General features: G+C 36.0%; 1 protein-coding gene across 1 annotated transcript in view; it reads left to right on the top strand.

Moving 5' to 3' along the window:
* The first annotated feature begins 5,402 nt into the window (after positions 1–5,402).
* Positions 5,403–23,434, top strand: part of THSD7A (thrombospondin type 1 domain containing 7A) — a 420,185-nt gene continuing 402,153 nt past the window's right edge. The window contains exon 1 of the mRNA XM_054692399.1: positions 5,403–5,973. Within this exon, the coding sequence (XP_054548374.1) occupies positions 5,796–5,973 (178 nt within the window). The 5' untranslated portion in view covers positions 5,403–5,795. The remainder of the gene's footprint in view (positions 5,974–23,434) is intronic.

Below are 23,434 nucleotides of genomic sequence, written 5' to 3'. Positions count from 1 at the left end.
TGAGATTCTGTGTCAAAAGATAAAGTATTCTCTATCCCTGCATAGTAGAACAGTTGTATTAGCCAAACTTGAATATAAATTTATAGGCTTAGTGGTTGGTGTTCCCTCTGGGTCCCCTTGGAGGAGCAGATCCTTTTCTTGGGTCTTCCTTTTCTTCACAAAATTTATATATTCTGGCATAACCACTTACTAAGGTTTTTAATCCTTTCCTTCCTTGTCAGTCTTGGTAATTTAGGCATTTTAATTTCTATCAGAATTTATCCAGGCTTCTAGGAATCATTTGTTTTCACCATCCCTTTCAGTTTTGGGCAGAGTTAAATTCCATTTATTTGGAGCATTTCCTCAATTAATAAATTGTCTCTTAATTGTCTTAATTTTTGACTCCTTGGTCACTCAAAATCTAGTCCCATGAAGACTCTTCTGACTCCCCACTATATTCTGGCTAAATTTTGCAGTTGCTTTGCTCTCTAATCAGACCCTGTTTGTACTAGGCAGGAGCTACACTGAAACTTAGTCCTAGTCATTAATTTGCAAACTAGGGAAGAAAGTTGGGCAGCCTTAAAAGGGACTGTGTCAGAAGGCTGTGAGAGTTCGGAGGAGACTAAGCGCCAGAGACATTGAGGCATCCCCTGGACAACTTTGTCCCACATATCAGATTCTAGGTTTCCCCACGTCGGACCCTGATCTTAGCCTAACAAACTTGTCTCTGTTTATCATTCAGTCATTTTGGCACTTGTCATCTATTAACTTTCCAGTTTCTTTAGTTTTTTTGTTCTGCCACAGCAGAAGATCAGGGTCTTCTTTTAAGGATTCCTTCACTTCATATTTAGTTTTAATTTTCTTTTCACTATTAATCTGTAGGATTGGCTATCACAAGTAGTGATAGCTAGTCATTTGTGTTGTCTTTATGTATGTTGTTTCTCTGTACAACTCAAATGTCTGAATCATATCAAATCACCACTGGTGGACTTTTTAAACATTTCTTTATTTAATTTTTAAAAAAAATTTATTTTTTAAATTTTATATATTTTTACATCATTTTTCATTTTTGCACAATGAATGCATTTTCATCTTGGTTATAGTCCCCAAACAATTCCCACCCCCCTTGTTTTGATACTACTCCTGTCTCACCCCCTGTAGTGTGTCTCTGGTTTATAGTTGCTTGTTGATACTGATTTTTACTTCATTATTATTAGTTTTTCCTGGTCCCTTACTTAGGTTTTCTAAATTCCTGCTATGAGTGAGACCATCTGGTATTTTTCTTTTTCTTTCTGGCTTATTTCGCAATTGAGGTACTTTTTCTCAGGGATTATTGGTGTATCACATACTGCCTGGGATTGTAAGGTTTATTATTTGTTTTTTTTTTCTTTTTCCTTTTTTCTTATTTTAACATATATCATTTTTTTAAACAATATTTTCTTCCCTCCACCCCCTCAGATGGATTGTAAGGTTTAAATTTGAATGATCAGGGCCTCCCCGGTGGTGCAGCGGGTTGAACGTCGAGCTGTGAAGCTGTCCGCAGCCTCTGCAGCACCAGTTCAATCCCCGCTGGCCGGCAAGGGTCCCACATGGGGCTGCAGACCTCTCCTGTCTCGCCCGCTCCTCCCCTTAGCACTGTCTTCGGTCCATCTGCCTGTTTTGCTCCCTGCTCTGTCTCTGGTGAATACTCTCACCCTCCCATGCCTCTGACTGCACCCTAGTTCTTGTATAAATAAATAAATCTTTAAAAAAAATAAATTGAATGACCAATTCCCCAAACCATAGAAGTCACCTGAACCTAAATATAGTACATTTTCACCTAATGCTCAAAAGATGGGGTCCAACTATTTCAACTGATCCTTGTTTTCAAATAGGTTTAGTTTTGAGTAATATGGAAAACCCATGGGATTAATTTTCTTTCTGTAAAGTTACTTAAAATTTATCGGCTACCCTCTCCTCACTATGCATACCTATTGACCTTCAAACAAATTAATCAACCAACCAACAAAACCAAAAAGAAGTGGTTATAAATAAAAAAATAATAAGGAAAAAAAGGGAAGGTGAGTATTAATGTTAGAATTGGGAAAGTTTAGGATTGGGAAAGAAGGTGAAAAATGTGGCTACATATAACAAAGATAAAAAATGATATGTTATAACTTTTAACAGGTATGGCAGAAAAGGTGAAGTAGGAAGAAGTCCCCGAAAATTTTGTCTACCCTAAATCTTGGTCAAGTATGACACCTAGAGGCCATACAAACAGAATTCCTTTGGGTGATTTTATATTATATATGTATGGCGAGATGTATTTATGTAGATAAATTTATTTAAGGTTTTCATTTCAAAATGGACATTCTTAAATACTTTCCTGTGTAGCACTCTATTAAAAAGTAGAACTATATATTCCTTAGATTATTGTTGCCTTTTTTTTTCAAAATCTGATAAAAGTGGTTCCCTTTTTGTCCAGTAACTGAATTTTTGATGACTGCTTTTAAATGCTGGTACTAATCACTAAAAGTCTTTATCTGTGTTATTTATGGGTCATGAAATACATTTAAATTCTTATGTTCTAAAAAGAGAAAATGTGTATATGTGTAAATATCCTCATTTTCTAGAGTTTAGAGATGATAGAAAAATAATAAAAACATATTAATTGACACCACATGAGAGGTGATAGGTTAAGAATAGTCTCATTTCTAAGTATTAAAAAAATATGCTTTGCATTTTTCATCCATTGGTTTGGAAAACTTTTATAACCCTGGCTCATTAATACTTGAACAGTTCTTCATGAAAAATGATGAACGATTTACTTCATGGCAGGCTGTACAGATGGTCAGTTTAATCTGCATCCTTGAGACTTCTCGTGACTAAATTTTGACATCATGTCATTAAACATTTGTGTATCATTTATATCATATTCTAGAAAACAAAGATTGTTATATCTTGCTATCTCTTACCATCTATCAGTTTTATTGATAGAATTTATCCTACTGGACACTAAAGCTTTCACAAAGGAACATGTATCTGAATAAATATATTACTTCTATCTCCTCAGAGACTCATATATTTTTGTCCTCAAGTGCAATAATGACATTGTTATAGAACAGATATGTGGCAGTGCTGGCGACAAATGTTTATATGACTTAGTTTCTGTAACCTTGTCCAGAGATGGTTTTATACTAACTGGTGTGTATGTGTGTGTGTGTGTGTGTGTGTGTGTGTGTGAGAGAGAGAGAGAGAGAGAGAGAGAGAGAGAGAGAGCCCCTACTATGCCTTGCATAAATTGAAATTAAAAGAAAGAAACCTATTGTTCAGTATTTTCCAACACAGCTATAAACCATCCAAGCTCAGTCTTTCAAATGGCAGCAAATTTGGAAGACTCAATCCCCTTTTCTACTTTATAATGTATAGTGCTTAAAGTACATAATGTTTGAATCTTTGACCAGTTGAAAATTTTTGTACAACCAGGGATAAACAAAAAGATCACAACTTAAATTTTTCTTTTGACATTAAGCTTATTAAGTATAACAATCAAACGGCTTTTCAAAGGACAATGTGATTACTCTGCACATTGAGTTATACTAACCAGACTCCCTAGATTCTGTCTTTTATTGTATATTTAGTGTCTACTTGATGAAATGATTTGGCACTTTCAAGAATGTTTAGAATGACTTGATATTAATGAAGTATTAGCAGTTGGAAACCCTATCTGTACCAGGGTTCGAGGATATCAGGGTTTAGGGTGCTAACAGTAGCTAAGAAATAAAAACAGACTGGGTAAGAAAATGCATGGCTTTAAGAGTAGTATCACTGAGTTTTCCCTAGGAGGATAGAGCCAAGGAAACTATAGCAGGTCCTTTTTATTATTTATTTATTTATTTATTTATTTATTTATTTAGTGTGACTGTTGAAACAAGTGCTCCTTCAGGGATCCATACATTAGTTAGGATCAGGCTTCCTTTGTGTTCTTTATCAACCTATAATCTTTTGATTGTTGCCTGTTTTTCACCAGTGAAGAAATAGTAATCCACACTAGCTTATCTCTCCTAATCACAGACTCACAGAGCTAGGACTCTCTGAGCTTTTAATTCCCTCTTAGAGGCCTAACAGAGTGGAAAGTAAACAAAGACAGAATTTGCAACCTTCAACATTGCTAATTTCCTCTGATGTCAGAATACTTAAACAGGCAGGACCTGGGAATTATTTGATCAAACCTGCTTTTAATCTAATGCATGCAGAAGGGCTGTGTCTGGAATGATCTGCAAAATGACAGGCATCCCAGGAGAGCTTTATGGAAGGTTTCCTCTTTCAGAAACAGTAGTTTCCTCATTTTTAAACTCTTGGGTTGACTGTGTTGATGGAGTAAATTCATAATGTCGTTTTCATGCTTTTCAAATTCTGTTTTACTTGGCAAAATATTGCTGACCGGATATGAATAGTTTTCTTTGGCTTTCTTTTTGGTGAGTTTTTAATTGGCTAAATGCCTTTATATTGTTTTAGCTTTACCAGGAAATGAATTAATAAAAGGTTATAACTAGGGGAAAGAGAGAAAGGGCAAAGCATTATCTGACTTTACACACCTTCCTCTATTACTACTGGTACAAGAAAGCAAGGACACAAAGAACCAAAACCCCAAACCCACTAGGTTCTTTATTTAGATTATGAGGGCATTTTTCTACATCAAGAGTTAGGAGAAATTCAAGAGAAATTCGTGTCAGGAATTTTTCATCAAAGAATTTATCCATTTGGAAATAATCCAAATAATGGAAACTTAATTTGCCATTTAATTTTACTCATAACTCACAACTAACATATTTTTGACAGGGAGAAGCAAATAAAACGGATGACAGTTTTCTTTCTTTCACATCTGAATTATAATTTCAGACTTGTTTTTGTAAATTTTTTCATGTAATTAGATAACATTTAATACCTATTAAATACTAATTCAGTTTTAAAGGCAGTTAAAAGACAATGTACTTTACTTTGTCACAGATCAACATTGTCTATATTTTTGAGAGTAGAATGCTTTAAGCTAATATTTTTGTGTGTTTAAGTGAAATTTGAAAGCAAATAAACATCTGTGCTATTTTACTGTCATTTTCACATCTGATCATAAATACTGCTTTCAACAAAGTAATTCAGAAGACACCGCTTAAAAATAAATAATAAGCACCGATGCTTTGTGTAAATACACACTCTGAAACAACACACCACTGGATCCAGCATTTGACTCCTTAGGTGAAGATGAATTTCAATGCCTGTTATTTGTCATGCTGAAGCCTGTCGGGTGATGATTCTTTTTATTGGTGTATCCTTCCAAACATATTTCATCACACCATGTGCACGGGAGTTCTCTGGGCGGGTGTGCTGGGTCGGGGTGTCCCCTCTCTGCTTTGCTTGCTTTCTTCCTTTTTCGCCCTCGTGCTCTTGCTCCCCCTGCCTCTAGCCCCCTCTAGCTCTTTTGGGCGCAGCCCCCCCTCCTCTCTCCAGCTGGTGGCAGGGGCAGCACTGCCTCCCAGACCTTGAGGACCTGCTCAGTCAGCTGGGGCCCCCTGTGGACGGCTGCCTACCTCACTGCTAGGACCTGCCACACAGCTCGGAATGGCAGCGGCAGCAGCATCCCCGCCAGCGGCGGTGGAGGCCACCACTGCCGCTATTGTTCCTGGGTATTAGACTCGCTTTCCCTCCTTTGCATCCGAAGGAAACAATAGCAGAGGGGAGCGTTGCTTTTTGTACTCTTTGGGAAGACATTCTGAGGGCGAAGAAAAACTCCCTGCCTACCTCCTTGGGATCTGGACCCTGGAGCTGCTCCCGGCAGCATGGGGCTGCGAGCAAGGCGCTCTGCACCCGGGAGCCAGGGCATCGCGGGCCAGCACCCGAGCGTCTTGCAGCAGTTGCTGCTGCCCCCGCTGCTGCTGCTGCTGCCGTGCCTGGGTGCCTGCGGGGCTGCAGCACAGGGCGAGGTAGAGGCGCCCACCCTCTATCTGTGGAAGACTGGTAAGTGGGACGGAGCTCCCTCTTTCCCCACCTTCACATCTGAGTCCACAGTAAGAAACTGCTAGCTTTAGGAGGGACCCTTGTGCTGCCTGATGGTCAGGAGGTGCTGGGTTCTGGAAGTAAAAAAGTCTGATTACTAGGAAGCAAATTAGGTCATGCCCGGTGCTATCAGGAAAGAAAAGCAAAACTAAGAGGTATTAGTCACTGATGATATTTCTTTCTCAGCTCTGTTGTTAACAGGGACATCCAGTGCTACACTTCATAATGAAGTGCAGTATTTTTAACCTCTGGTTCTCTTTCTATTGAGTTTCTTAAATACAGTTATAACAAAGTAGAAGCAAACAATTTAGTTCTGGTCTTCTGTCTTTAGACAAACAGTTTGTTTAGTGCCATGATGGATGTGGTATAGAGTTTAATTTCTTTAGTATAGCTTTGTGATATGTGGGACATGTGGAAACAAGCCAAGTGAGGGGAGTTTTAACATTTAAAGGCAAAACAAATGGAACTCCAGTGAGCTCACAGAGGAGACTGTGTAAAGCGCAATTATTAATGAGTGAATTGTGGGATTTTTAATGTCCAGTTACTTTTCCTGCCTTGAGAAATCTTTTGTTTTCAATCAACCGACAAAAGCATCAACTAGTCCCTTGGTACCTCTGAGCAAAGTGCTGACTAGAGGTCCTGATGGAGCCGTGACAGACAGGGAAACAATACCTAGTGAATAACTGCCCCCTCTCCAGACACTTGTTTTCTCCTCTGAAGGACACTGAGAGTTTTTCAGCAGAACTGAAACTTCACATGTTTATGAAAATAAAGTGGGAAATAATTAGTCTTGTTTCTTAGAGCTAGGGATAAATTAAGAGTTTCCTTGGCAATGACTAAACATTAAGAGGAGGATTCGGTAGAAAAGAGAGAAAGTATGGGATTTGTTATGGGTTTGCAAACAAGTTGTAGAGTAGGTCCATTCCTGGCTTCCGCTGTCGTTAGCTCTCTGCTGTAGGGACTCATCAGTCTACTGTGCAATTACACGGATGTCCTGAATTTTAAAGGAAGTCACATCTATCCAATAACTTAGTGATGAGATTGGAAAGACATGTATTTAAATAGGAAGTTCATAATTTGCTGTAGTGTTGCATAAAATAACATGCACAAATACACATTTAGAAAACTCATTTGGATATTTCTGTTTTCAGTTCTTTAACACTGGCACTTTAAAGATTAGTAGATTAGTGATTGCTGATGGAATCGAATTAATTTAAACCAAAGAATTGATGATCTTATCTAATTTAGCTAAAGCCATGACTTGACTTTTCAAAATCTCTCAGTCATCTAACAACAAAGACTAATCAAGCTATAATTTATCATTCAATGGTATCATTTGGATGTTTGGTAAGGGCTTTTCAGGTCGGTAAGCATTGGACAAAATAGTGCCTGCCTGGCTGAACTTTGTGCTATCAAAGTAACAAGAACCAAGTGGTAATTCAGATCGAAGAGTCCAGGCAACATTCAGTGTGCAGCTTCTGAAGTGCCAATATATGTCAACATAAATGTCATGGTGAGAACACAAGCTGATAAACAGTTTAAAATAGTGGCAAGCTCTCAGAGCAAGAATGTGGAGATCCTGGTTCCAGTGCCAGTTCCAACTCTTGTTAGCTATAGGAACATTGGCAATTCACTTAACTTTTGACCCGTAGTTTTTACAACAGCATATATATATATATATATATATATATATATATATATATATATATATATATATGATCTTTTGACTATCCATTTGTTGTACAGATCAAATGATTGAATTATGAGAAAGTAATCTGTAGGCTTTAATGTAGTTACAAGTATAAGCTGGTGAAATGAGGAAGATGATCCTTGGTTTAGTGGGGAGAATAGTGACTTAAACTGGAGAGCAATATAATGTCCTCTCTTTTTAAAAGGAGACTTTACCATATCGCTGAAGGAATTGGTTAATATTATTGGAGTAACTAGGGAATATTTAAAGGTGTGAGATGCTGCTATAAATGAAAACAGAAATGACAGGTTGATAAGTGTTTTCAAATGATAAAAATAAAGACAGAAAGGGAATTGGGAGAGGAAATGAGGTGAAACAATCCAGGATATCTAGTCTGTGGAATAAGCTTGATCTTGGTATAGAAGAATGCAGGGAGTCATATTATTAGCTCGATCAGTGAATTAAAGTGAAGTAGTGAAAGGTACACTGGATGAGTGTCTTAGAAGCTTTAACACCATGTATATCACTGGTATGCTATAGAACATTGGCAATATCAAGTAATGACTTGGTGTTTTGTTTCCTGTTTTGTAATAGTTATTGGTTAGAGAAGGTGACAGCTAAGAGCCTTTTGAATCCTAAAGAGCTTCATATGCGTATAAACATATGAACAGATGCTTGTTCTTGTATACACATAAATGGTGTTAACATGTGTATGTACATAGTGTATATATAAATACTACATAAGATTTATGGTGCATGATATGTATGATATCATATTATAATATACATTTGATGTATATTATATGAAAATTTAATGTATAATTTGTGTTACATGAAAAAGTAATGTATAATTTGTATTTAATGAATGTTTTAAGGTCAATTCATAATACAGAGTTATTAAGAACTTACTCTGTGACTTATATGAAATCACTGTAGTTGAAATTGAATAGGATATTTTTATCCCTTTCCATAAGAATGTCACAATGAACAATATGTAAATGTACAACAATTGTAACATGGTATACCATGCTCATGAACAAAAGACTGTACCAACAGCTTTCATAGCTTATAAAGGGGAGTGGGTGGAAAGTGAAAGAATTGTTAATAGTTGATCTTAAAGATGAGCTGCAGTTGTATTTAGCACATGTGCATAGAAGTTAATTTCAAGGGTCTCCCTGGTAGCACAAGGGGTTAAGTCTCTGCACTATGACAATACAGGCAGCCGCTGCAGCATGAGTTTCATCTTCCGGCCAGGAAGGTGACCCACATGGTGCAGAAGACCTTTCCTGTCTTGCCTGCTGCTCCCTTCAGCATTGTATTTCATTTAATCCACATGTTCTGCTCCCCACTCTATCTCCAGTGAATCCTCTCACTCCCCCTACCCCCACACACCTCTGGCCTATACCCCAGTTCTTGTATGCATAAAAAAAAATCTTAAAAAAAAAGTTCATTTCCAGGAGAGGGAAGGGAAAAAATAAAAATGAAAAGGCATGACTACAGTCCTAGGCTTTGGAAGTAGTGCAGTGCAAATCCAGGATGTTTGGTGGGAATGAGTGAATTTAATGTCAGTGAAGTAAGTTGAGACAAGAGTTTAAGAAAATATTCAAACTTTGGTAAAGATGTTGAAGTTTAACTTATAAGCAGTTGGACGCCATTGAAAACTTTGAGCAGTGGACTGACACATTGTTTAGAATGGGGAAATACAAGTTTATAGTCTATAAAGCTGGTGTGGGAAGGAACTGAGGGGTAAGGAGGAGCAAAACTAGGATCATAGATGTTATAGTAAAGAGTGAGTTGAACAGAGCTGGGAATCACATTGCAGAAATGTTTGGTCAGATTTAAGGTGCGTGAAATAGCGTCTGCCAAGTAGAGAAGGAACTAATGTCAAAGAGGTTTCCATCTTGTCTGCACCCTGTTGCTTGAGTTAGAAATTGTGAAAGAAGAAAGAGTAGGTTTCGTAAAGTTGAGGAGGAAGCAAGTTATCTCAATTCAGCTGTATTGAACTTGAGAGAGCAACAATTCATTCTGATGAATAGGTCTAATAGGAAAATGAATGAAATTTGGATAGATTTGGAGAAAGAGCTAGACTCAAATTGTAAAATTTGAACTCAAAAAAAGTGTATTTTTAGTCATGGGATTAGTAGAAACAAAGGAAAAAAATAATATATTGGAAAGAGGAGCCAAAATGCTTGACAGGGAATATTGAAATATAAAGGGTCACAATGGGAGAGAAACTAAGAAAGAAAATGAGAAAGTGTGTTAAGAACAGGTCCAAGGAAAATCACCACAGCTGCTAAATAGAAGATATTTTATGAAGGGGATGGTGGCAAAAAAAAAAAAAAATGATGATGGTGCATGGGTGCCTTGGGGAAGGAGATTCTATGGGGACTCAATCTGAGGGGGTGGGGGGAAGCAAATATTGTCTAAAAAATATAAATGGAAAATTAAAACAATGAAAAAAAAAAGATCTTTCAAAGGGCCTCCCGTGGCACAGCAGGTTGAGCACAGTGCTGTGAAGCTGTCCTCAGCCTCTGCAGCACGGGTTCAATTCCCTGCCGGCCAGGGAGATACCCACATAGCACGGCAGACCTTTCCCGTCTCACCTGCTGATCCCCTCAGCAGTGTATTTCAGTCTGTGTGCCTGTTCTGCTCCCTGCTCTGTCTCTGGTGAATCATCTCACCCTCCTGCGCCTCTGACCTATACCCCAGTTCTTCAATAAAAATAAATCTTTAAAAAATTAAAAAAAAATAAAATCTTTCAGAAAGTTTGGGGAAAAGATTATGGGCTATTTCAGAATAGCCCTTAATAATGAGATATCAATAAGATATTTAACAGTGTTTTTGGAAACAGCATTTCAGTAATGGTAGAAATTTAAACTTATTTGAGGGGCCTCCCCGGTGGCGCAGCGTTTGAGCGCTGGGCTGCGAAGCTGCCCACAGCCTCTGCAGTGCCAGTTCGATTCCCGGCCACCAGGTGAGGGTCCCACATGGCGTGCAGACCTCTCCTGCAGTATACTTTGTCAGTCTCCCTGTTCTGTTCTCCACTCTGGCTCTGGTAAATTCTCTCACCCTCCCGCGCTTCTGACTGTACCCAGTGCTTGTATAAATAAAGAAATAAATCTTTAAAAAAATAAATAAATGAACTTATTTGAAAAGATACAGTAGCTATAAAAGACAAATAGCAATGTGGTATGTCACTCTCTCAACTAAACTGTTACTGTTGTTTTTTAAAAGAGAAGACTTCAGAATATAAGATATAAAAATATGTATTAGAATGTAAAAGTTAAATTTTTCAATAGTTTTGTTTCCCGGTGATTTGAAAGGTAGCTTATATTTTTATAATTGAAAGTATTTCATACACACAAAATTCAGTACTTACATTTTATTATGAAAGATGAATACTATCCCTAAGTGTTACCTTTATACTTCTTAATATTTTAGCACATGGGATTGTTTCAATATTAATTATAATTGTTTATATTTACCTGGCAGCTCCAAATTGAGAGTATCAATACATTGCACAAAATGTGATAGACTTAGTATGGGACAGATAGAAAATATTGAATTCATCCAACCTTTGTCATAGAGAAGTACATTTTCAAGAAGGTCTTAATGAAATAATTGAAATTTGTTTTTATAATGAAATTACATTAAAATCCAGAAAACTTGCATACTAATAGCATTTAGAATTCAGGTGATGTGCATATTTACAGGTGTGAATGCTCTCTCATGGAAATTGCTTTGGATATTAATTACTGTTAAACATGTATTCTATATAAGACAGTATTGCTAATGGCAATCACTGTGACCTTTCCACAATTAATTGCATGTCAACCAATCTGTTGATTCTCAAATAACTTGTATTTATTTTTAAAATTTTAATTGTGCTATATTTATTGATGTAATTGTTGATTTATAAGTATAGGTTCACACTTCCTCAGATGTTACCACATCACATCCAAGACCAAAGTACCCACAATCCTCCCCTACTCTACTCCCTAATTCCCAAACATCCCTAGTCTCCGTTCTATAACAAGATTTATAGAGTTTGTTTTAGTTTAGATTTGTCTTTTCCTTTTCTTTTTCTTTATATTGCACATATGAGCAAAATCATTGGTTATTTTTTTCCTTCTGACTTGATATACTTAGTTTAAAATAAATTGTTTTTGAAATCAAAACAAGTATTATTCTATTTGTCTTTCATGTGTACGTACTAATATAGATTGCTATATAATCTGTATGGATAAACAGCAATCCCAATCCTATTCATTAAATAACAAATGAGAGAGTATATCACTTCAGGTAGGATTAGCATAAGGGTAGCATTAACTTTATAAAAGTGGTTTATACTTGAATTGTGCTTACAGTTTTCCCCTATGTGGTATGTAACACAGTTTGCTATTAAAATGGAGAAGAGCAATGGCTAAGTGGACAAATTGTGAGCATCAGTGTCAATTAATCCAGAGTAACATGGATCAACATATTTTATTAACATTACTTATAAATTTATTTCATTGCACTGAATCTTTTTCATCTCCAATTTGAATAAATAATATGTATCATATGGGGGATTTTCTCAGGATTAAGTATGGTAGCATATGTAATATACTAGAAAAGTGCTGTATATTTATTAGTTCAGTAAATAGCAGTTTTTATTATTTCTATTATTCTGTTATATAATACAAAGACTACTTAATTTTATGACCTGGAGCAAATCCTGTAATGTGTATTAGCTTTCTCCAAAGTGCCTTTCTTTTTTTGGTAAATACACTAGTAATTACAACTTGATACAGTTAGAATGCTAGATACAATATCAAATTATAATGGAAGCAGCTTTCTACAAAGGGAGAACTTGGACTATGGCATCCGACAAACCACTGGTTATGCCTTGCCTCTCCTTCACTGGTCAAGTGACTTAAATTCTGTCTTATTTTCTCATCTTAAAATGGTGATTGACATTCTGAAGTGAGAGGGAATTTCTAGTTTTCCAAAGGGTAGTAAATAGACAACATCTAGCATAGTTCTATAAATATAGTAGGCATTCAAAAATGTTCATCTTCTCCACATTCTTTATTTTCCTTCCCTAAAAATGATAAAACTTGCAGGATTTCTACTGATCCAAAACATGTTTCTATCTTTTATAACTAAAGAACACTATGAAAAACAAATAAAAGTAATCTTGAAAAGGGCCATAAAATATTTAGGGCACCAAATTCAGGGTTAAATATATAAAGAGAATTTTTTCTTTCATTTTGTGTTGTGGCTCAGGATTTTTTGAGCTTGAAATTTCACATTATTATATGACATTGTCACCTGTCTTCCAAATGAAAATGTGTTCCCAGTAGAATTGTTTGTGTTTTGTGTATGGTTTTTTTCCGTTCGTTTGTTTTGTCATTGTTGTTGTTTCACTTCTTAGGAGATTGTGCATTTTTTTTTCTGTTTGTTTGTTTGTTTTGTCATTGTTGTTTTACTTCTTAGGAGATTATTTAAAAAAACTATAGTTTATGTCCTGTTCTCCTACCCAACTTTCTTAGTGTATATACCATGGTTAGGCTCAAAATTCACTAAAATCTTACTCTTTGAATCAAAAAGTCAAATGCTTAGCTAACTTTGTGAAACGTTGGTATCTCAATAGAACTGTGATAACCTTTAAGTAAGATTACTCCTTACTTAAATTATAGGTAGCTACCTAGTTTGTAAAATAATGGAAGACCCCCAATCAGGACTGACATTAAGATACCTAGTGTACCACATGCTCAGAATTATTCTACCTAGTAGTCAATATAGAGATCAGGCTTAATGGTGTTGGGAAGAGATATTAACATTCTGATTAGGTTGTTGGAAAGTGTGATTGTGCTTGTGGTTCACTTTAGGGGGACTTGAAGTATTTCAGCTTCTGATGTAAGTGAATGCAAATGGTGACACTGGACAACAGGATCACCTTAGGAAAGCAGAGAGTGGAAGACTTAGTCTTCTTAACACATAACAGGCTCCCTCGGAATTAATATAAAGATACAATTGGAGTGTTCGTTGATGAAAGAGATTAGGGAAGTCGTGTCTGGGAAAATATATCTTCTATAACAAGAACATCATAGAGTGTGGAGCAGATGTACCAGTGAGTCCTGTGGTAGAGGATTTTTCTAATTTTCTTCATACAACATTACACTTGAGACTTTAGAATGAATTTAAGGTGATAAAAGGTAAAGGAACTTGAATTTAATCTCCAGGGACCCAAGCAATAATAAAAGGAATATTTAGAGGAATTGATGTAACATTTAACAATATAATAGGAAAAAGTGGGGGGAAATTGACAGTAAGCAATAAAGTTAAAAAGTGATGTATCTGTTATAATGGACCTAAATAAAAGTTTGACCTTTTCTTTTCCCAGGAGAACTATTGTTAATTAATATTTTGCATAATTTATTTTGTGAAATTGTAATCTTTGTGGTATTTTTATTGGCTTCATATTGCATCAGTGTTATATTTTGGGAAAAGTGAAACAAGGTAATATGGGGAAATAGTACAAATGATCTTTTATCTGAGCAATAATTTTCAAATGACCGACATAACGCGGTAATTTTGTGGGGAGTTCTTTGCTCTAAGAGATATCAGAGAGTCCACTGTAATTCATGCATGACAGCAAATCCAAAAGCTATGCTTAAGCTAAAACTTGGGAAGAAATGAGATATTAAATAAAGAGAGAAAACAGATAAAACATCTGCATTCTTTTGAAATTATTTTTAATTAGCTTTATTTCTAAGAAGTTTTAGGTTTATAGAAAATTAATCAGGAAGTACAAAGGTCCATATGTCTTCTCATACTCTACCCACTCCCATATCTCCTTATTAATTGGGTACATTTGTTAAGATTGATGAGCCAGTATTGACACATTGTTAAACTCCATAGTTTAGAGTAGGGTTTACTCTAATGTACATTTCATGGTTTGGGGGAAAACATACAATGACATATCCACTGATACAGAATTGTACAGGGTAATCTCACTGCAACCCAAATCCTGTTCTCCTCCCTGTCATTTTATGGCTTGGTAGCACATTTCTCTTTAATCACTAAATAATATTCCATCTTATAGGTATACAACAATTTATCAGTTTACCTATTGAGGGACAACTTGTTGCTTCTAAGTTTGAGAAATAATGAATAAAAATTACTATAACAGTTTTCATAACACTTCTGTGCAGGGTTTTGTGTAGACGTATGTTTTCAACTCCTTCAGGTAAATACCAAGGATCTCTATTGTCGGTCCATATAGAAAGAGTATGTTTTCTAAGAAACTGCCAAACAATTTAATCATGGTGGTAACAGTTTGCACTCTTACCATTAATGACTGTTCCACTTGTTCCACATCCTTCCCAGCATTTGTTGTCAGTGTTTTGAATTTAGGCCATACGGATAGGTGTATATTGGTATCTCATTTTTTGTTACCTAATGACATATGATGTCAAGTGTCATCTTTTCATCTGCTTACTTGTCATCTAGATGTTTTTCTTGGTGAAGGGTCTGTATTCTTTTTATTTTATTACTAAGCATAATGACAGCAGGTAGAATTCTTAGGTGACAGAGTTTATAGTCTTAGTCTACCCTATATTGCACATACTTATTGCCACCCAGATGAAATGACCAATGCTAAAGATAATTATGTTATTATGAAAAACTACACATTGAAATTAAGTAAAGAGGGCCTCCCCGGTGGCGCAGTGGTTGAGCGCAGGGTTGTGAAGTTGCCTGTAGCCTCTGCAGAGATGGTTCGATCCCAGGCCACTGGCGAAGGTCCCACATGGCGTGCAGACCTCTCCTGCTGCCCGCTGCTCCCCTCAGCATTGTGCTTTGTCAGTCTGCCTTTTCTGCTCTCCACACTGGCTCTGGTGAATTCTTTCACCCTTCCGCACTTCTGACTGTACCCAGTGCTTGTATAAATAAATAAATAAATCTTAAAAAAGAAATTAAGTAAAAAATGAATGGAATTGGGTTGATACATGGTCTAGTTTGTTTAACCTTGAGGAACACTTTGGGGAGAGTTGTGAGTGATAAATATCTTAATTATCTTGAAATGGAAGAAAATGGTTTGATGTGTTAATGGCTGATGAGACTCAACAACAACAAAGAAAATAATCCAGTCAAAAAATGGGCAGAAGAGCTAAAAAGAAACTTCTCTAAAGAGGAAATGCAAATGGCCAACAGGCATATGAAAAAATGTTCAACATCACTTGTCATCAGGGAAATGCAAATCAAAACTACCATGAGATACCATCTTACACCAGTGAGAATGGCACATATTAAAAAAACTAGCAACAACAAATGTTGGCGAGGGTGTGGAGAAAAAGGAACTCTCCTGCACTGCTGGTGGGAGTGCAAACTGGTCCAACCACTGTGGAGAGCTGTGTGGAGATTTCTGGACCTGCTAAACATAGAGCTTCCACAGGATCCAGCAATTCCACTCCTAGGTATTTACCCAAAGGACACAGAAACATCAATTCCAAAGAACACCTGCACCCCTATGTTTATAGCAGCACTATTTACAATAGCTAAGCTTTGAAAACAGCCCAAATGCCCAAAAATAGATGACTGGATCAAGAAGATGTGGTACATATACACCATGGAATATTACTCAGCATTCAAAAAAGATAAACACATGCAATTTGCAGCAACATGGATGGCGCTGGAAGGGATCATGCTCAGTGAAATAAGCCAAAAAGAAAAAGAAAAATACCGGATGGTCTCACTCATAGCAGGAATCTAGAAAACTTAAATAAGGGACCAGGAAAATGAATAACTATAAGAAAGTGAAAATCAAAATCAACAAAAACTATGTACCAGAGACACTTTTTGGGGGGTGAGGGGCGGGAGGGGAGGGATTGGGGTCAGAATGGGGGGATTGCAATTGTATGGGAATATAAAAATAAAATTTATTAATTAAAAAATAAATAAATAAATAAAATAAATAAATTGAGCATATAATCTTGTAATATTTCAAAAGCAGAAGTGCAATATCCTCCTGAACATATGAAAACCAGTGGAGGCTCACTGTCTTGAACCCAAGTTACTGAGGCAGCCTTCTAGTCAGGTGGCTCCTCTAGATCTTCCCATGGACACTAAATGTTGAGCACCCCAAAGCGGGTAGTAGACTAAATACTTTAGTAGTAGATGGTGTGTGTGCATAAGGGTAGAGCTACAGCACACTCTTTATGTAGCTAACTTAGAAGTACAGGAGAGTTTGTTGGGAATTCATTTCCCCAAACAGATATACCAGGCATAGGTGTTAATTATGTAGTTAGAACAGTGGTATTTGGCCAATACAGGGCACTGTAATTGTACTGTACAGTCTGGATAAAAGTTATCCTTTGGATTATAACTAGCATTTACTGGGCATTCTGAGTTTTGTGGATCCATGTATGTTTAAGTATGTCCTATATTGTGCCTGCTAAAGAGTGACATCAGGACTCAGGGTCTCTTTGTTCTGCACTATTTAAAGATTATTTTTGTTTCCTCTATCAAAATTGGAGAATGGAACTATAAATGTCAAATGGGTTCCTTTATTGAGGAACTTCCCTTGGCCGTGAAGAGATTGGTTGCAAAAAATTTGAACCCATGGCTTGAAATGAAAGAAGCATTGATAACAAAGCAGTCAAATAAATATGTCTTTGTATGCATCTGCATGTGTGTGCAATCAATAAAATGAAATGTTCAAGAACAGGCCTTTGAGGCAGACACAAATATTGACTAATTTTGTTATTTATTAAGAATATGATTTCTAATTTCCTTGTCTCTTGTTCATCAGCCACAGCTTTGGTAAGGTATTAGTACTACTCCTCCGGACTCTTAAAGATAACTTGAAGTAGACATGTAGAGCATTTAGACAGTGCCTGGCACATATTAGTGCTCAGTAAATGTTATCTCTTACTTGGTGTGATCTAGGCATGATAGGGTTTTTCCCCTGAATCTGTCTAAATCCTTGTCTTCATTCTAATTCCTCTTCCTGCATGGATCTTTGTATGCCTCTCAAGCTTCTCTACAGCTGACATTTCTCTGCTTCCTCCCTGCTCTCAGAGCCAGCAGCAGAGTTGCAAATCCCACAGTTTTTCTGTTTTCAGAGATGTTCAAAGTGTAGTTTTAAAACAGAAACATTCTGCTTTAGTATTTTATTTTTACTTGTGGTTGTGCATATCTTTGCCATGCAGGAAATGCTGAAGGTGTGACTCTTTAAGTGGAACTGTACGTTCCAAAATTCCTTTGTGTGGAAACACCTAAGAATATTCTCGGCAAGACTTTCCTGGTCTGTGATGCTGTAAGTGTAAAGGTGTATGAAGTGTTAGTTAATGTTGAAGCTTCCGCTCCTAAAATACTGCATATTCATATATATTCTCTCTCTCCCTCTCTCTCTCTCCCTTTTCCCCCCTTCTTACCTCTTCTTCACTCTTCTCTCTCTTCATTTCTTTTTTTAATATTAACTTTTTTTAATTTTTTACATTGTTATTCATTTTTAAACATTATTTGCTTCTTCCCACCCCCTGAAGTATAGTCCCCATAGAGTTTCCTTCCCCAATGCACCCTTGCACCATCACCTCAGTCCCCTGTGCTCCTCCCTTCCTCCCTCTGATCCCTCTCCCTCCTCCTCCCCTGCAGGATGTCTCTGGTTTAATTGTCCATTTTTGCTTTGTTGTGTTTTGTACTGTTATTATTTTTTTACACCGATGTCTTATTTGGTTCCCCTATATTCCTGCTATAAGTGAAACCATCCAATATTTTTCTTTTTCCTACTGCTTATTTCACTGAGCATAATTCCTTCTAGTTCCATCCACGTTGCTGTGAATGGCATGAGTTTATCTTTTTGATTGCTGAATAATATTCCATTGTGTATATGTGCCACATCTTCTCTATCCAGTCATCTATTTTTGGGTGTTTGGGTTGTTTCCAGGTTTTACTTATTGTAAATAGTGCTGCAGTCAACATAGGTGTACAGGTGTTCTTTTGAATCAGTGTTTATTTAGAAGAAAATTGAGGTAAATCACTACAAGACATATATCACAATAACATCTTTAAAGACTCATCACCCAAAAGAAAGTCAAGGAAAAGATAAACACCTGGGATTACATCAAACTGAAAAACTTCTGCATAGCAAAAGAGACTTTAACCAAAACAGAGAGACACCCCACTGACTGGGAAAAAAATCTTTGCACTCCAATCAACTGATAAGGGACTGATCACAAAGATATACAAAGAACACACACAACTCAACAAAATCAAAATAAACAATCCAGTCAAGAAATGGGCAGAAGAATTTAAAAGTCATTTCTCCAAAGAGGAAATGCAAACAGCCAACAGGCATATGAAAAGATGTTCAACATCCCTTATCATCAGGGAAATGCAGGTTAAAACCACATTGAGATACCACCTTACATCAGTAAGAATAGCAAATATCAAAAAACAAGCAACAACAAATGTTGGCGAGAATATGGTGAAAAAAGAACTCTCCTGCATTGCTGGTGGGAGTGCAAACTGGTCCAACCACTATGGAAAGCTGTCTGGAGGTTCCTCAGTCTATCAAAAATGGAGCTGCCATACAACCTGGCATTTCCACTCCTGTACACCTGTACACCTCTCCAGTTCAATGTATACCTATAGGTTAATATAAATAGATGCATAGTTTTATACATAAGTTGTATAATTCTGTGTGTCTATGTATAGGTGCATATATAGATAATGATATAGGTGGCCATATCATATATGCTCTTTACATGTATATAATTGTGTCATATTAATAAATATCCTACTTGTAATATTAATATATCTTGGTTCAAAATCTTCTAAAAGAAGGTTAACTGTTTCTCAACTTGGAACACTTAGTTGTTTCATGTCCATTATGACCCATTTATCTGTGAAATCTCAAAAATATGTAGCATCATAAACTTAATCGATTTATAATAATAATTAGTGAAGTTAGCATACTTAACTCATATACATGCATAGATTCCTAGAGGCATAAATACATATATGTATACTTGGAAACAGCACAATCATTTGGGTTTCATATTTTAGGTATTGTGGAAATTGTTGTGCCTCAAACATATTTTATATGGGATAGTTATAGTAGTGTTTTTTTAAAATATGTGCAATTATACTTTTTATTAAAATATTTTACAAAATTTATAATTTTGTTTTAGAAAATTTTATTTCTTTATGTTCATCAAGAACCTGCTCTTCTAAAAGATATCATGTAAGTCTTTATGTTACTCCCAATAGCTTACAGCTTTTATTTTAAAATCCTTTAATGTCTAACTATCTTTCTGTGTTTCCCACGCTGGGCTTTGAACAATGTCTTCCAACTGTGGTGCCCGCCCAGATTTCTAAGAAGTATGTGCATGCCATCATATATAGGAACACCATTTGTACAAAATATTACTTATAGTTTGCTTTGATTATGATATTCAGACAGTTCTGGTAACAGATGACATAATATGGATTAGCTATATAGATACAGATAGATATAGATACAGATACAGATATAGATATAGATATTTTCCTGAAGTAGTTCATTCAGAGCAACTACACTGCTGCTTCATGGGACTCTAGTCACAGAATTAGTTGCCTTGCTTTATCAGTTTGTGTTGAATAGGTTTAAGTTAAGTGCAATTTTCAGGGTCTTAGTGCTGATTTTATGCCAAACTCTGTTAGATGTTGGGGGGCAAATGTAAATAGCACTTGGACTCATCCCTATTTAAATAAGTAATTCTAACCCAGTTAACTTATTGCAAAAACCAAACCACACACATGTTTATATCTTAGAAGGGGATGATTATCTTGTGGAAGTAGATAGGGAAGGAGAGATTTTGTAAAATACAAGTTTAACAAATAAACCATTTACAAAGTTGACAAAGGTTAGAGTCAGAATTCTAGACAAAGGAAGAATAATTTTCAGAAATTAAATAACATGTGAATCCAGGGACTGCAAGATATTTTGAGGCATGAAAAGCAGAGAATGAGCTGGGGGAGGAAGTAGGATGAGTATGTTTTTGTAGAAGGGAGTGGGGAGACTTCATAGTGTTGGCTGTAATAGTAACTGGATCTTTGTTTGCTGTGGTTTGACTCAAAGACTAGGAGTTGTCATCTATGGGCATGATAAAATATAGTCAAGAATGAAAGAATATATTTGAAAATGTTAAGTCATATGTGAATGTATCAGTTCAGAAAATTGTTAATTATATACAGACAATTAAAATTTTCTTTGAAAACTTTCTTTAGGTGATGCTATAAACATAGTTATTTTAATAGTGGAATATCTTTTCTGGTTTATATATGAAAGTGATTCAGTGTTTTCTTCCTCTTCAATTTTGACCAGACCAGTATTAAAATGAATAAATCTTATGTCTACTTACTATTTTTATGGTGGGGTCACCGGCAGAGAATATATTATACATGAGTTAAGTAGACCACGTATGATGTGAAGGCTGGGTTGAACTTCTATTGTCTGTGTAAACTTCTCATTGTGAACTTCATCAATTAAAGAAGCATGATATCTTCTTTACCCTGCATTGGGTCATCGTTTGCCATAATTTAGAAAAGGATTCAATTTTTTTTTTTAAATAATCATACTAAAGAGCACCTAGTAGCTCGAGTCGGTTTATAGGGCATTACTTTACAATCTTTCCCTATGGCAAGTATATCAGGTTTTTAAAAATCTGAACCTTAAATATGGAGATGGAAAAGATTTAAAATGTATTTTCTGACTTTTAGAGATGTCCGAGAATGTGTGGAACAACGAAATCAAGTTAAAATGTTGGAGCAGTCCTGTTTCAAGCTAACATCAACATTTCCCTCCCCTTCTTTACACTCTCTGCTGCATTAGTTCTCATTAGTTAACTGGTCCTGAAGAATTAGAGGAACTAGCAAGATCAGGTCATCTGCCTTAGCAGATACAAATAATCACAGAAATCCTCAGATCATAGGGTTCAATCACTCTATAAAACAGCTTCTTTTGACAGTTTGCAGTAACACATCTCTAATGGGAGAGTCATCAAAATGGATTTGGATTTATGGAATCAAATAATTCATAAGGAAGGCTTTGACTGCTGCTAAGATACAGTTCTCTTCCTGTCTCGTACTGCAAGATTTAATGTAACGTCTTCTGTTCCTTTGGCTTATTTTATAAGAGAACTGACTTTGAACTGTGTTAGCTGTGACAATTCCAAAAGAAGAGAATAAAAATGATAGAGCAGCAAGCTAGTTTCAACCTTGGTTGATCAAGCGCTACAGCACCATGAATATCATGACCCCCAAATCATCATGAAAGTTTTCAGAGCTTTCAAATCATTCTTCTCCAAGTAATTTTCTATTTTGATAGAAACATCTAAAAGCTAAATTAACTTGGTTATTTAATGGAAAATGTGAATATAAGGAATGATTCTTGTACCATATCATTATGTATAAGATGTGTCTCCTTTGTGGACCATATATTAAATATTGGAATTGTTATCACAGAATCATTTTTCTAACAGCTTTATTGGCTATAATTCAAATACCATGCAATTCATCCACTTAAAATGTATAATTCAAAGACTTTTAATTATTTACAGAGTTGTATATCTATTACCACAATCGGTTTTACATTTTCATTAGCCCCCAAAGAAATCCTATACTCCTCAGTCTTTACCCCCAACTTCCCCTTCCTTCCTGTCATGCCCTGTCCTAGGCAAATACTAATTGTTTTCAATATCTCTAGATTTTCTCTAGCTATTAGCAAATACTAATTTACTTTCAATGTCTCTAGATTTCGTATAAATGCTATCTGATATTATGTGGTCTACAGGGATTCTTAGCGTGTTTTCCTAGTATAATCCATGTTGCAGTATTATTAAGAATAACTTAGCCTTGAGACTGTGTGTGCAAGTGAAAACAAAGTTTTATTTGAGATCTCTAGGGGATTGCAATTTAGAAAGTATCACTTGGCAAGGCCATTTAAGTGTTCCACAGTAGGGAGAAGTACAAATATTAGAGACAAAACTGCCTTCTACAGGTAAACTGATAAAAATTCTTTAAAAGGGAGAGGAAAAACATGCAAGAGACCAGTGCAGAGGTAAATTGTGCTCTTTAAAGCTGGACTCCAAAATTGTTTATTAGTCTCCATGGATTTCTTTCCCAGCTCTCCATTCTAGGTGTTGGGATACTGGTTTGCTGAGGGTATATATGCACTTGTAAGTAGCAGTTAGGCAGATGTGTCTAAGTCTTACACTCCTAATGGCCTCCTGACTCCATTTGGACATTCCCTTTATCAATATTAATTTTATGATTTCTCATTCACATCACAGCTGTATGTGTCAGTACTTCACTTCTTTTTGTTGTCATATAATATTCTTTATTTTTTCTCTTCATTAGTTGATCGACGTTTGGGTTGCTTCAACATTTTGGATATAATGTTGTGAACATTCATATACAGGTTTTTTTGTGGAAATATATTTTTAATCTCTTCATTATAATTTAGGAGTTGAATTAGTGGGTCTTGTGGTAACTGTATGTTTAAACATTTGAGGAATATCCAGGCTATTTGAGTTACATTTTTTGAACTCTGCACAGCACACTATACATTATATTTTCCAGGAACTTTAGCTTTGATATATTGTCAGTTGAGAAAATTCACTGAAGTTCCAATATCATTGTAGAGTTAGAAGGTAAGTAGTTAGAAAACATAGGACACTCATTCTGGGAACCGAGTTCATAAAA

The sequence above is a fragment of the Talpa occidentalis genome, unplaced genomic scaffold (genome assembly GCF_014898055.3).
Source record: "Talpa occidentalis isolate TD23 unplaced genomic scaffold, MPIMG_talOcc4v2.1, whole genome shotgun sequence".
Lineage (NCBI taxonomy): Eukaryota > Metazoa > Chordata > Mammalia > Eulipotyphla > Talpidae > Talpa > Talpa occidentalis.
Note: the sequence above shows the minus strand (reverse complement) of the source record. Positions and strands in the feature narration are given on the sequence as shown.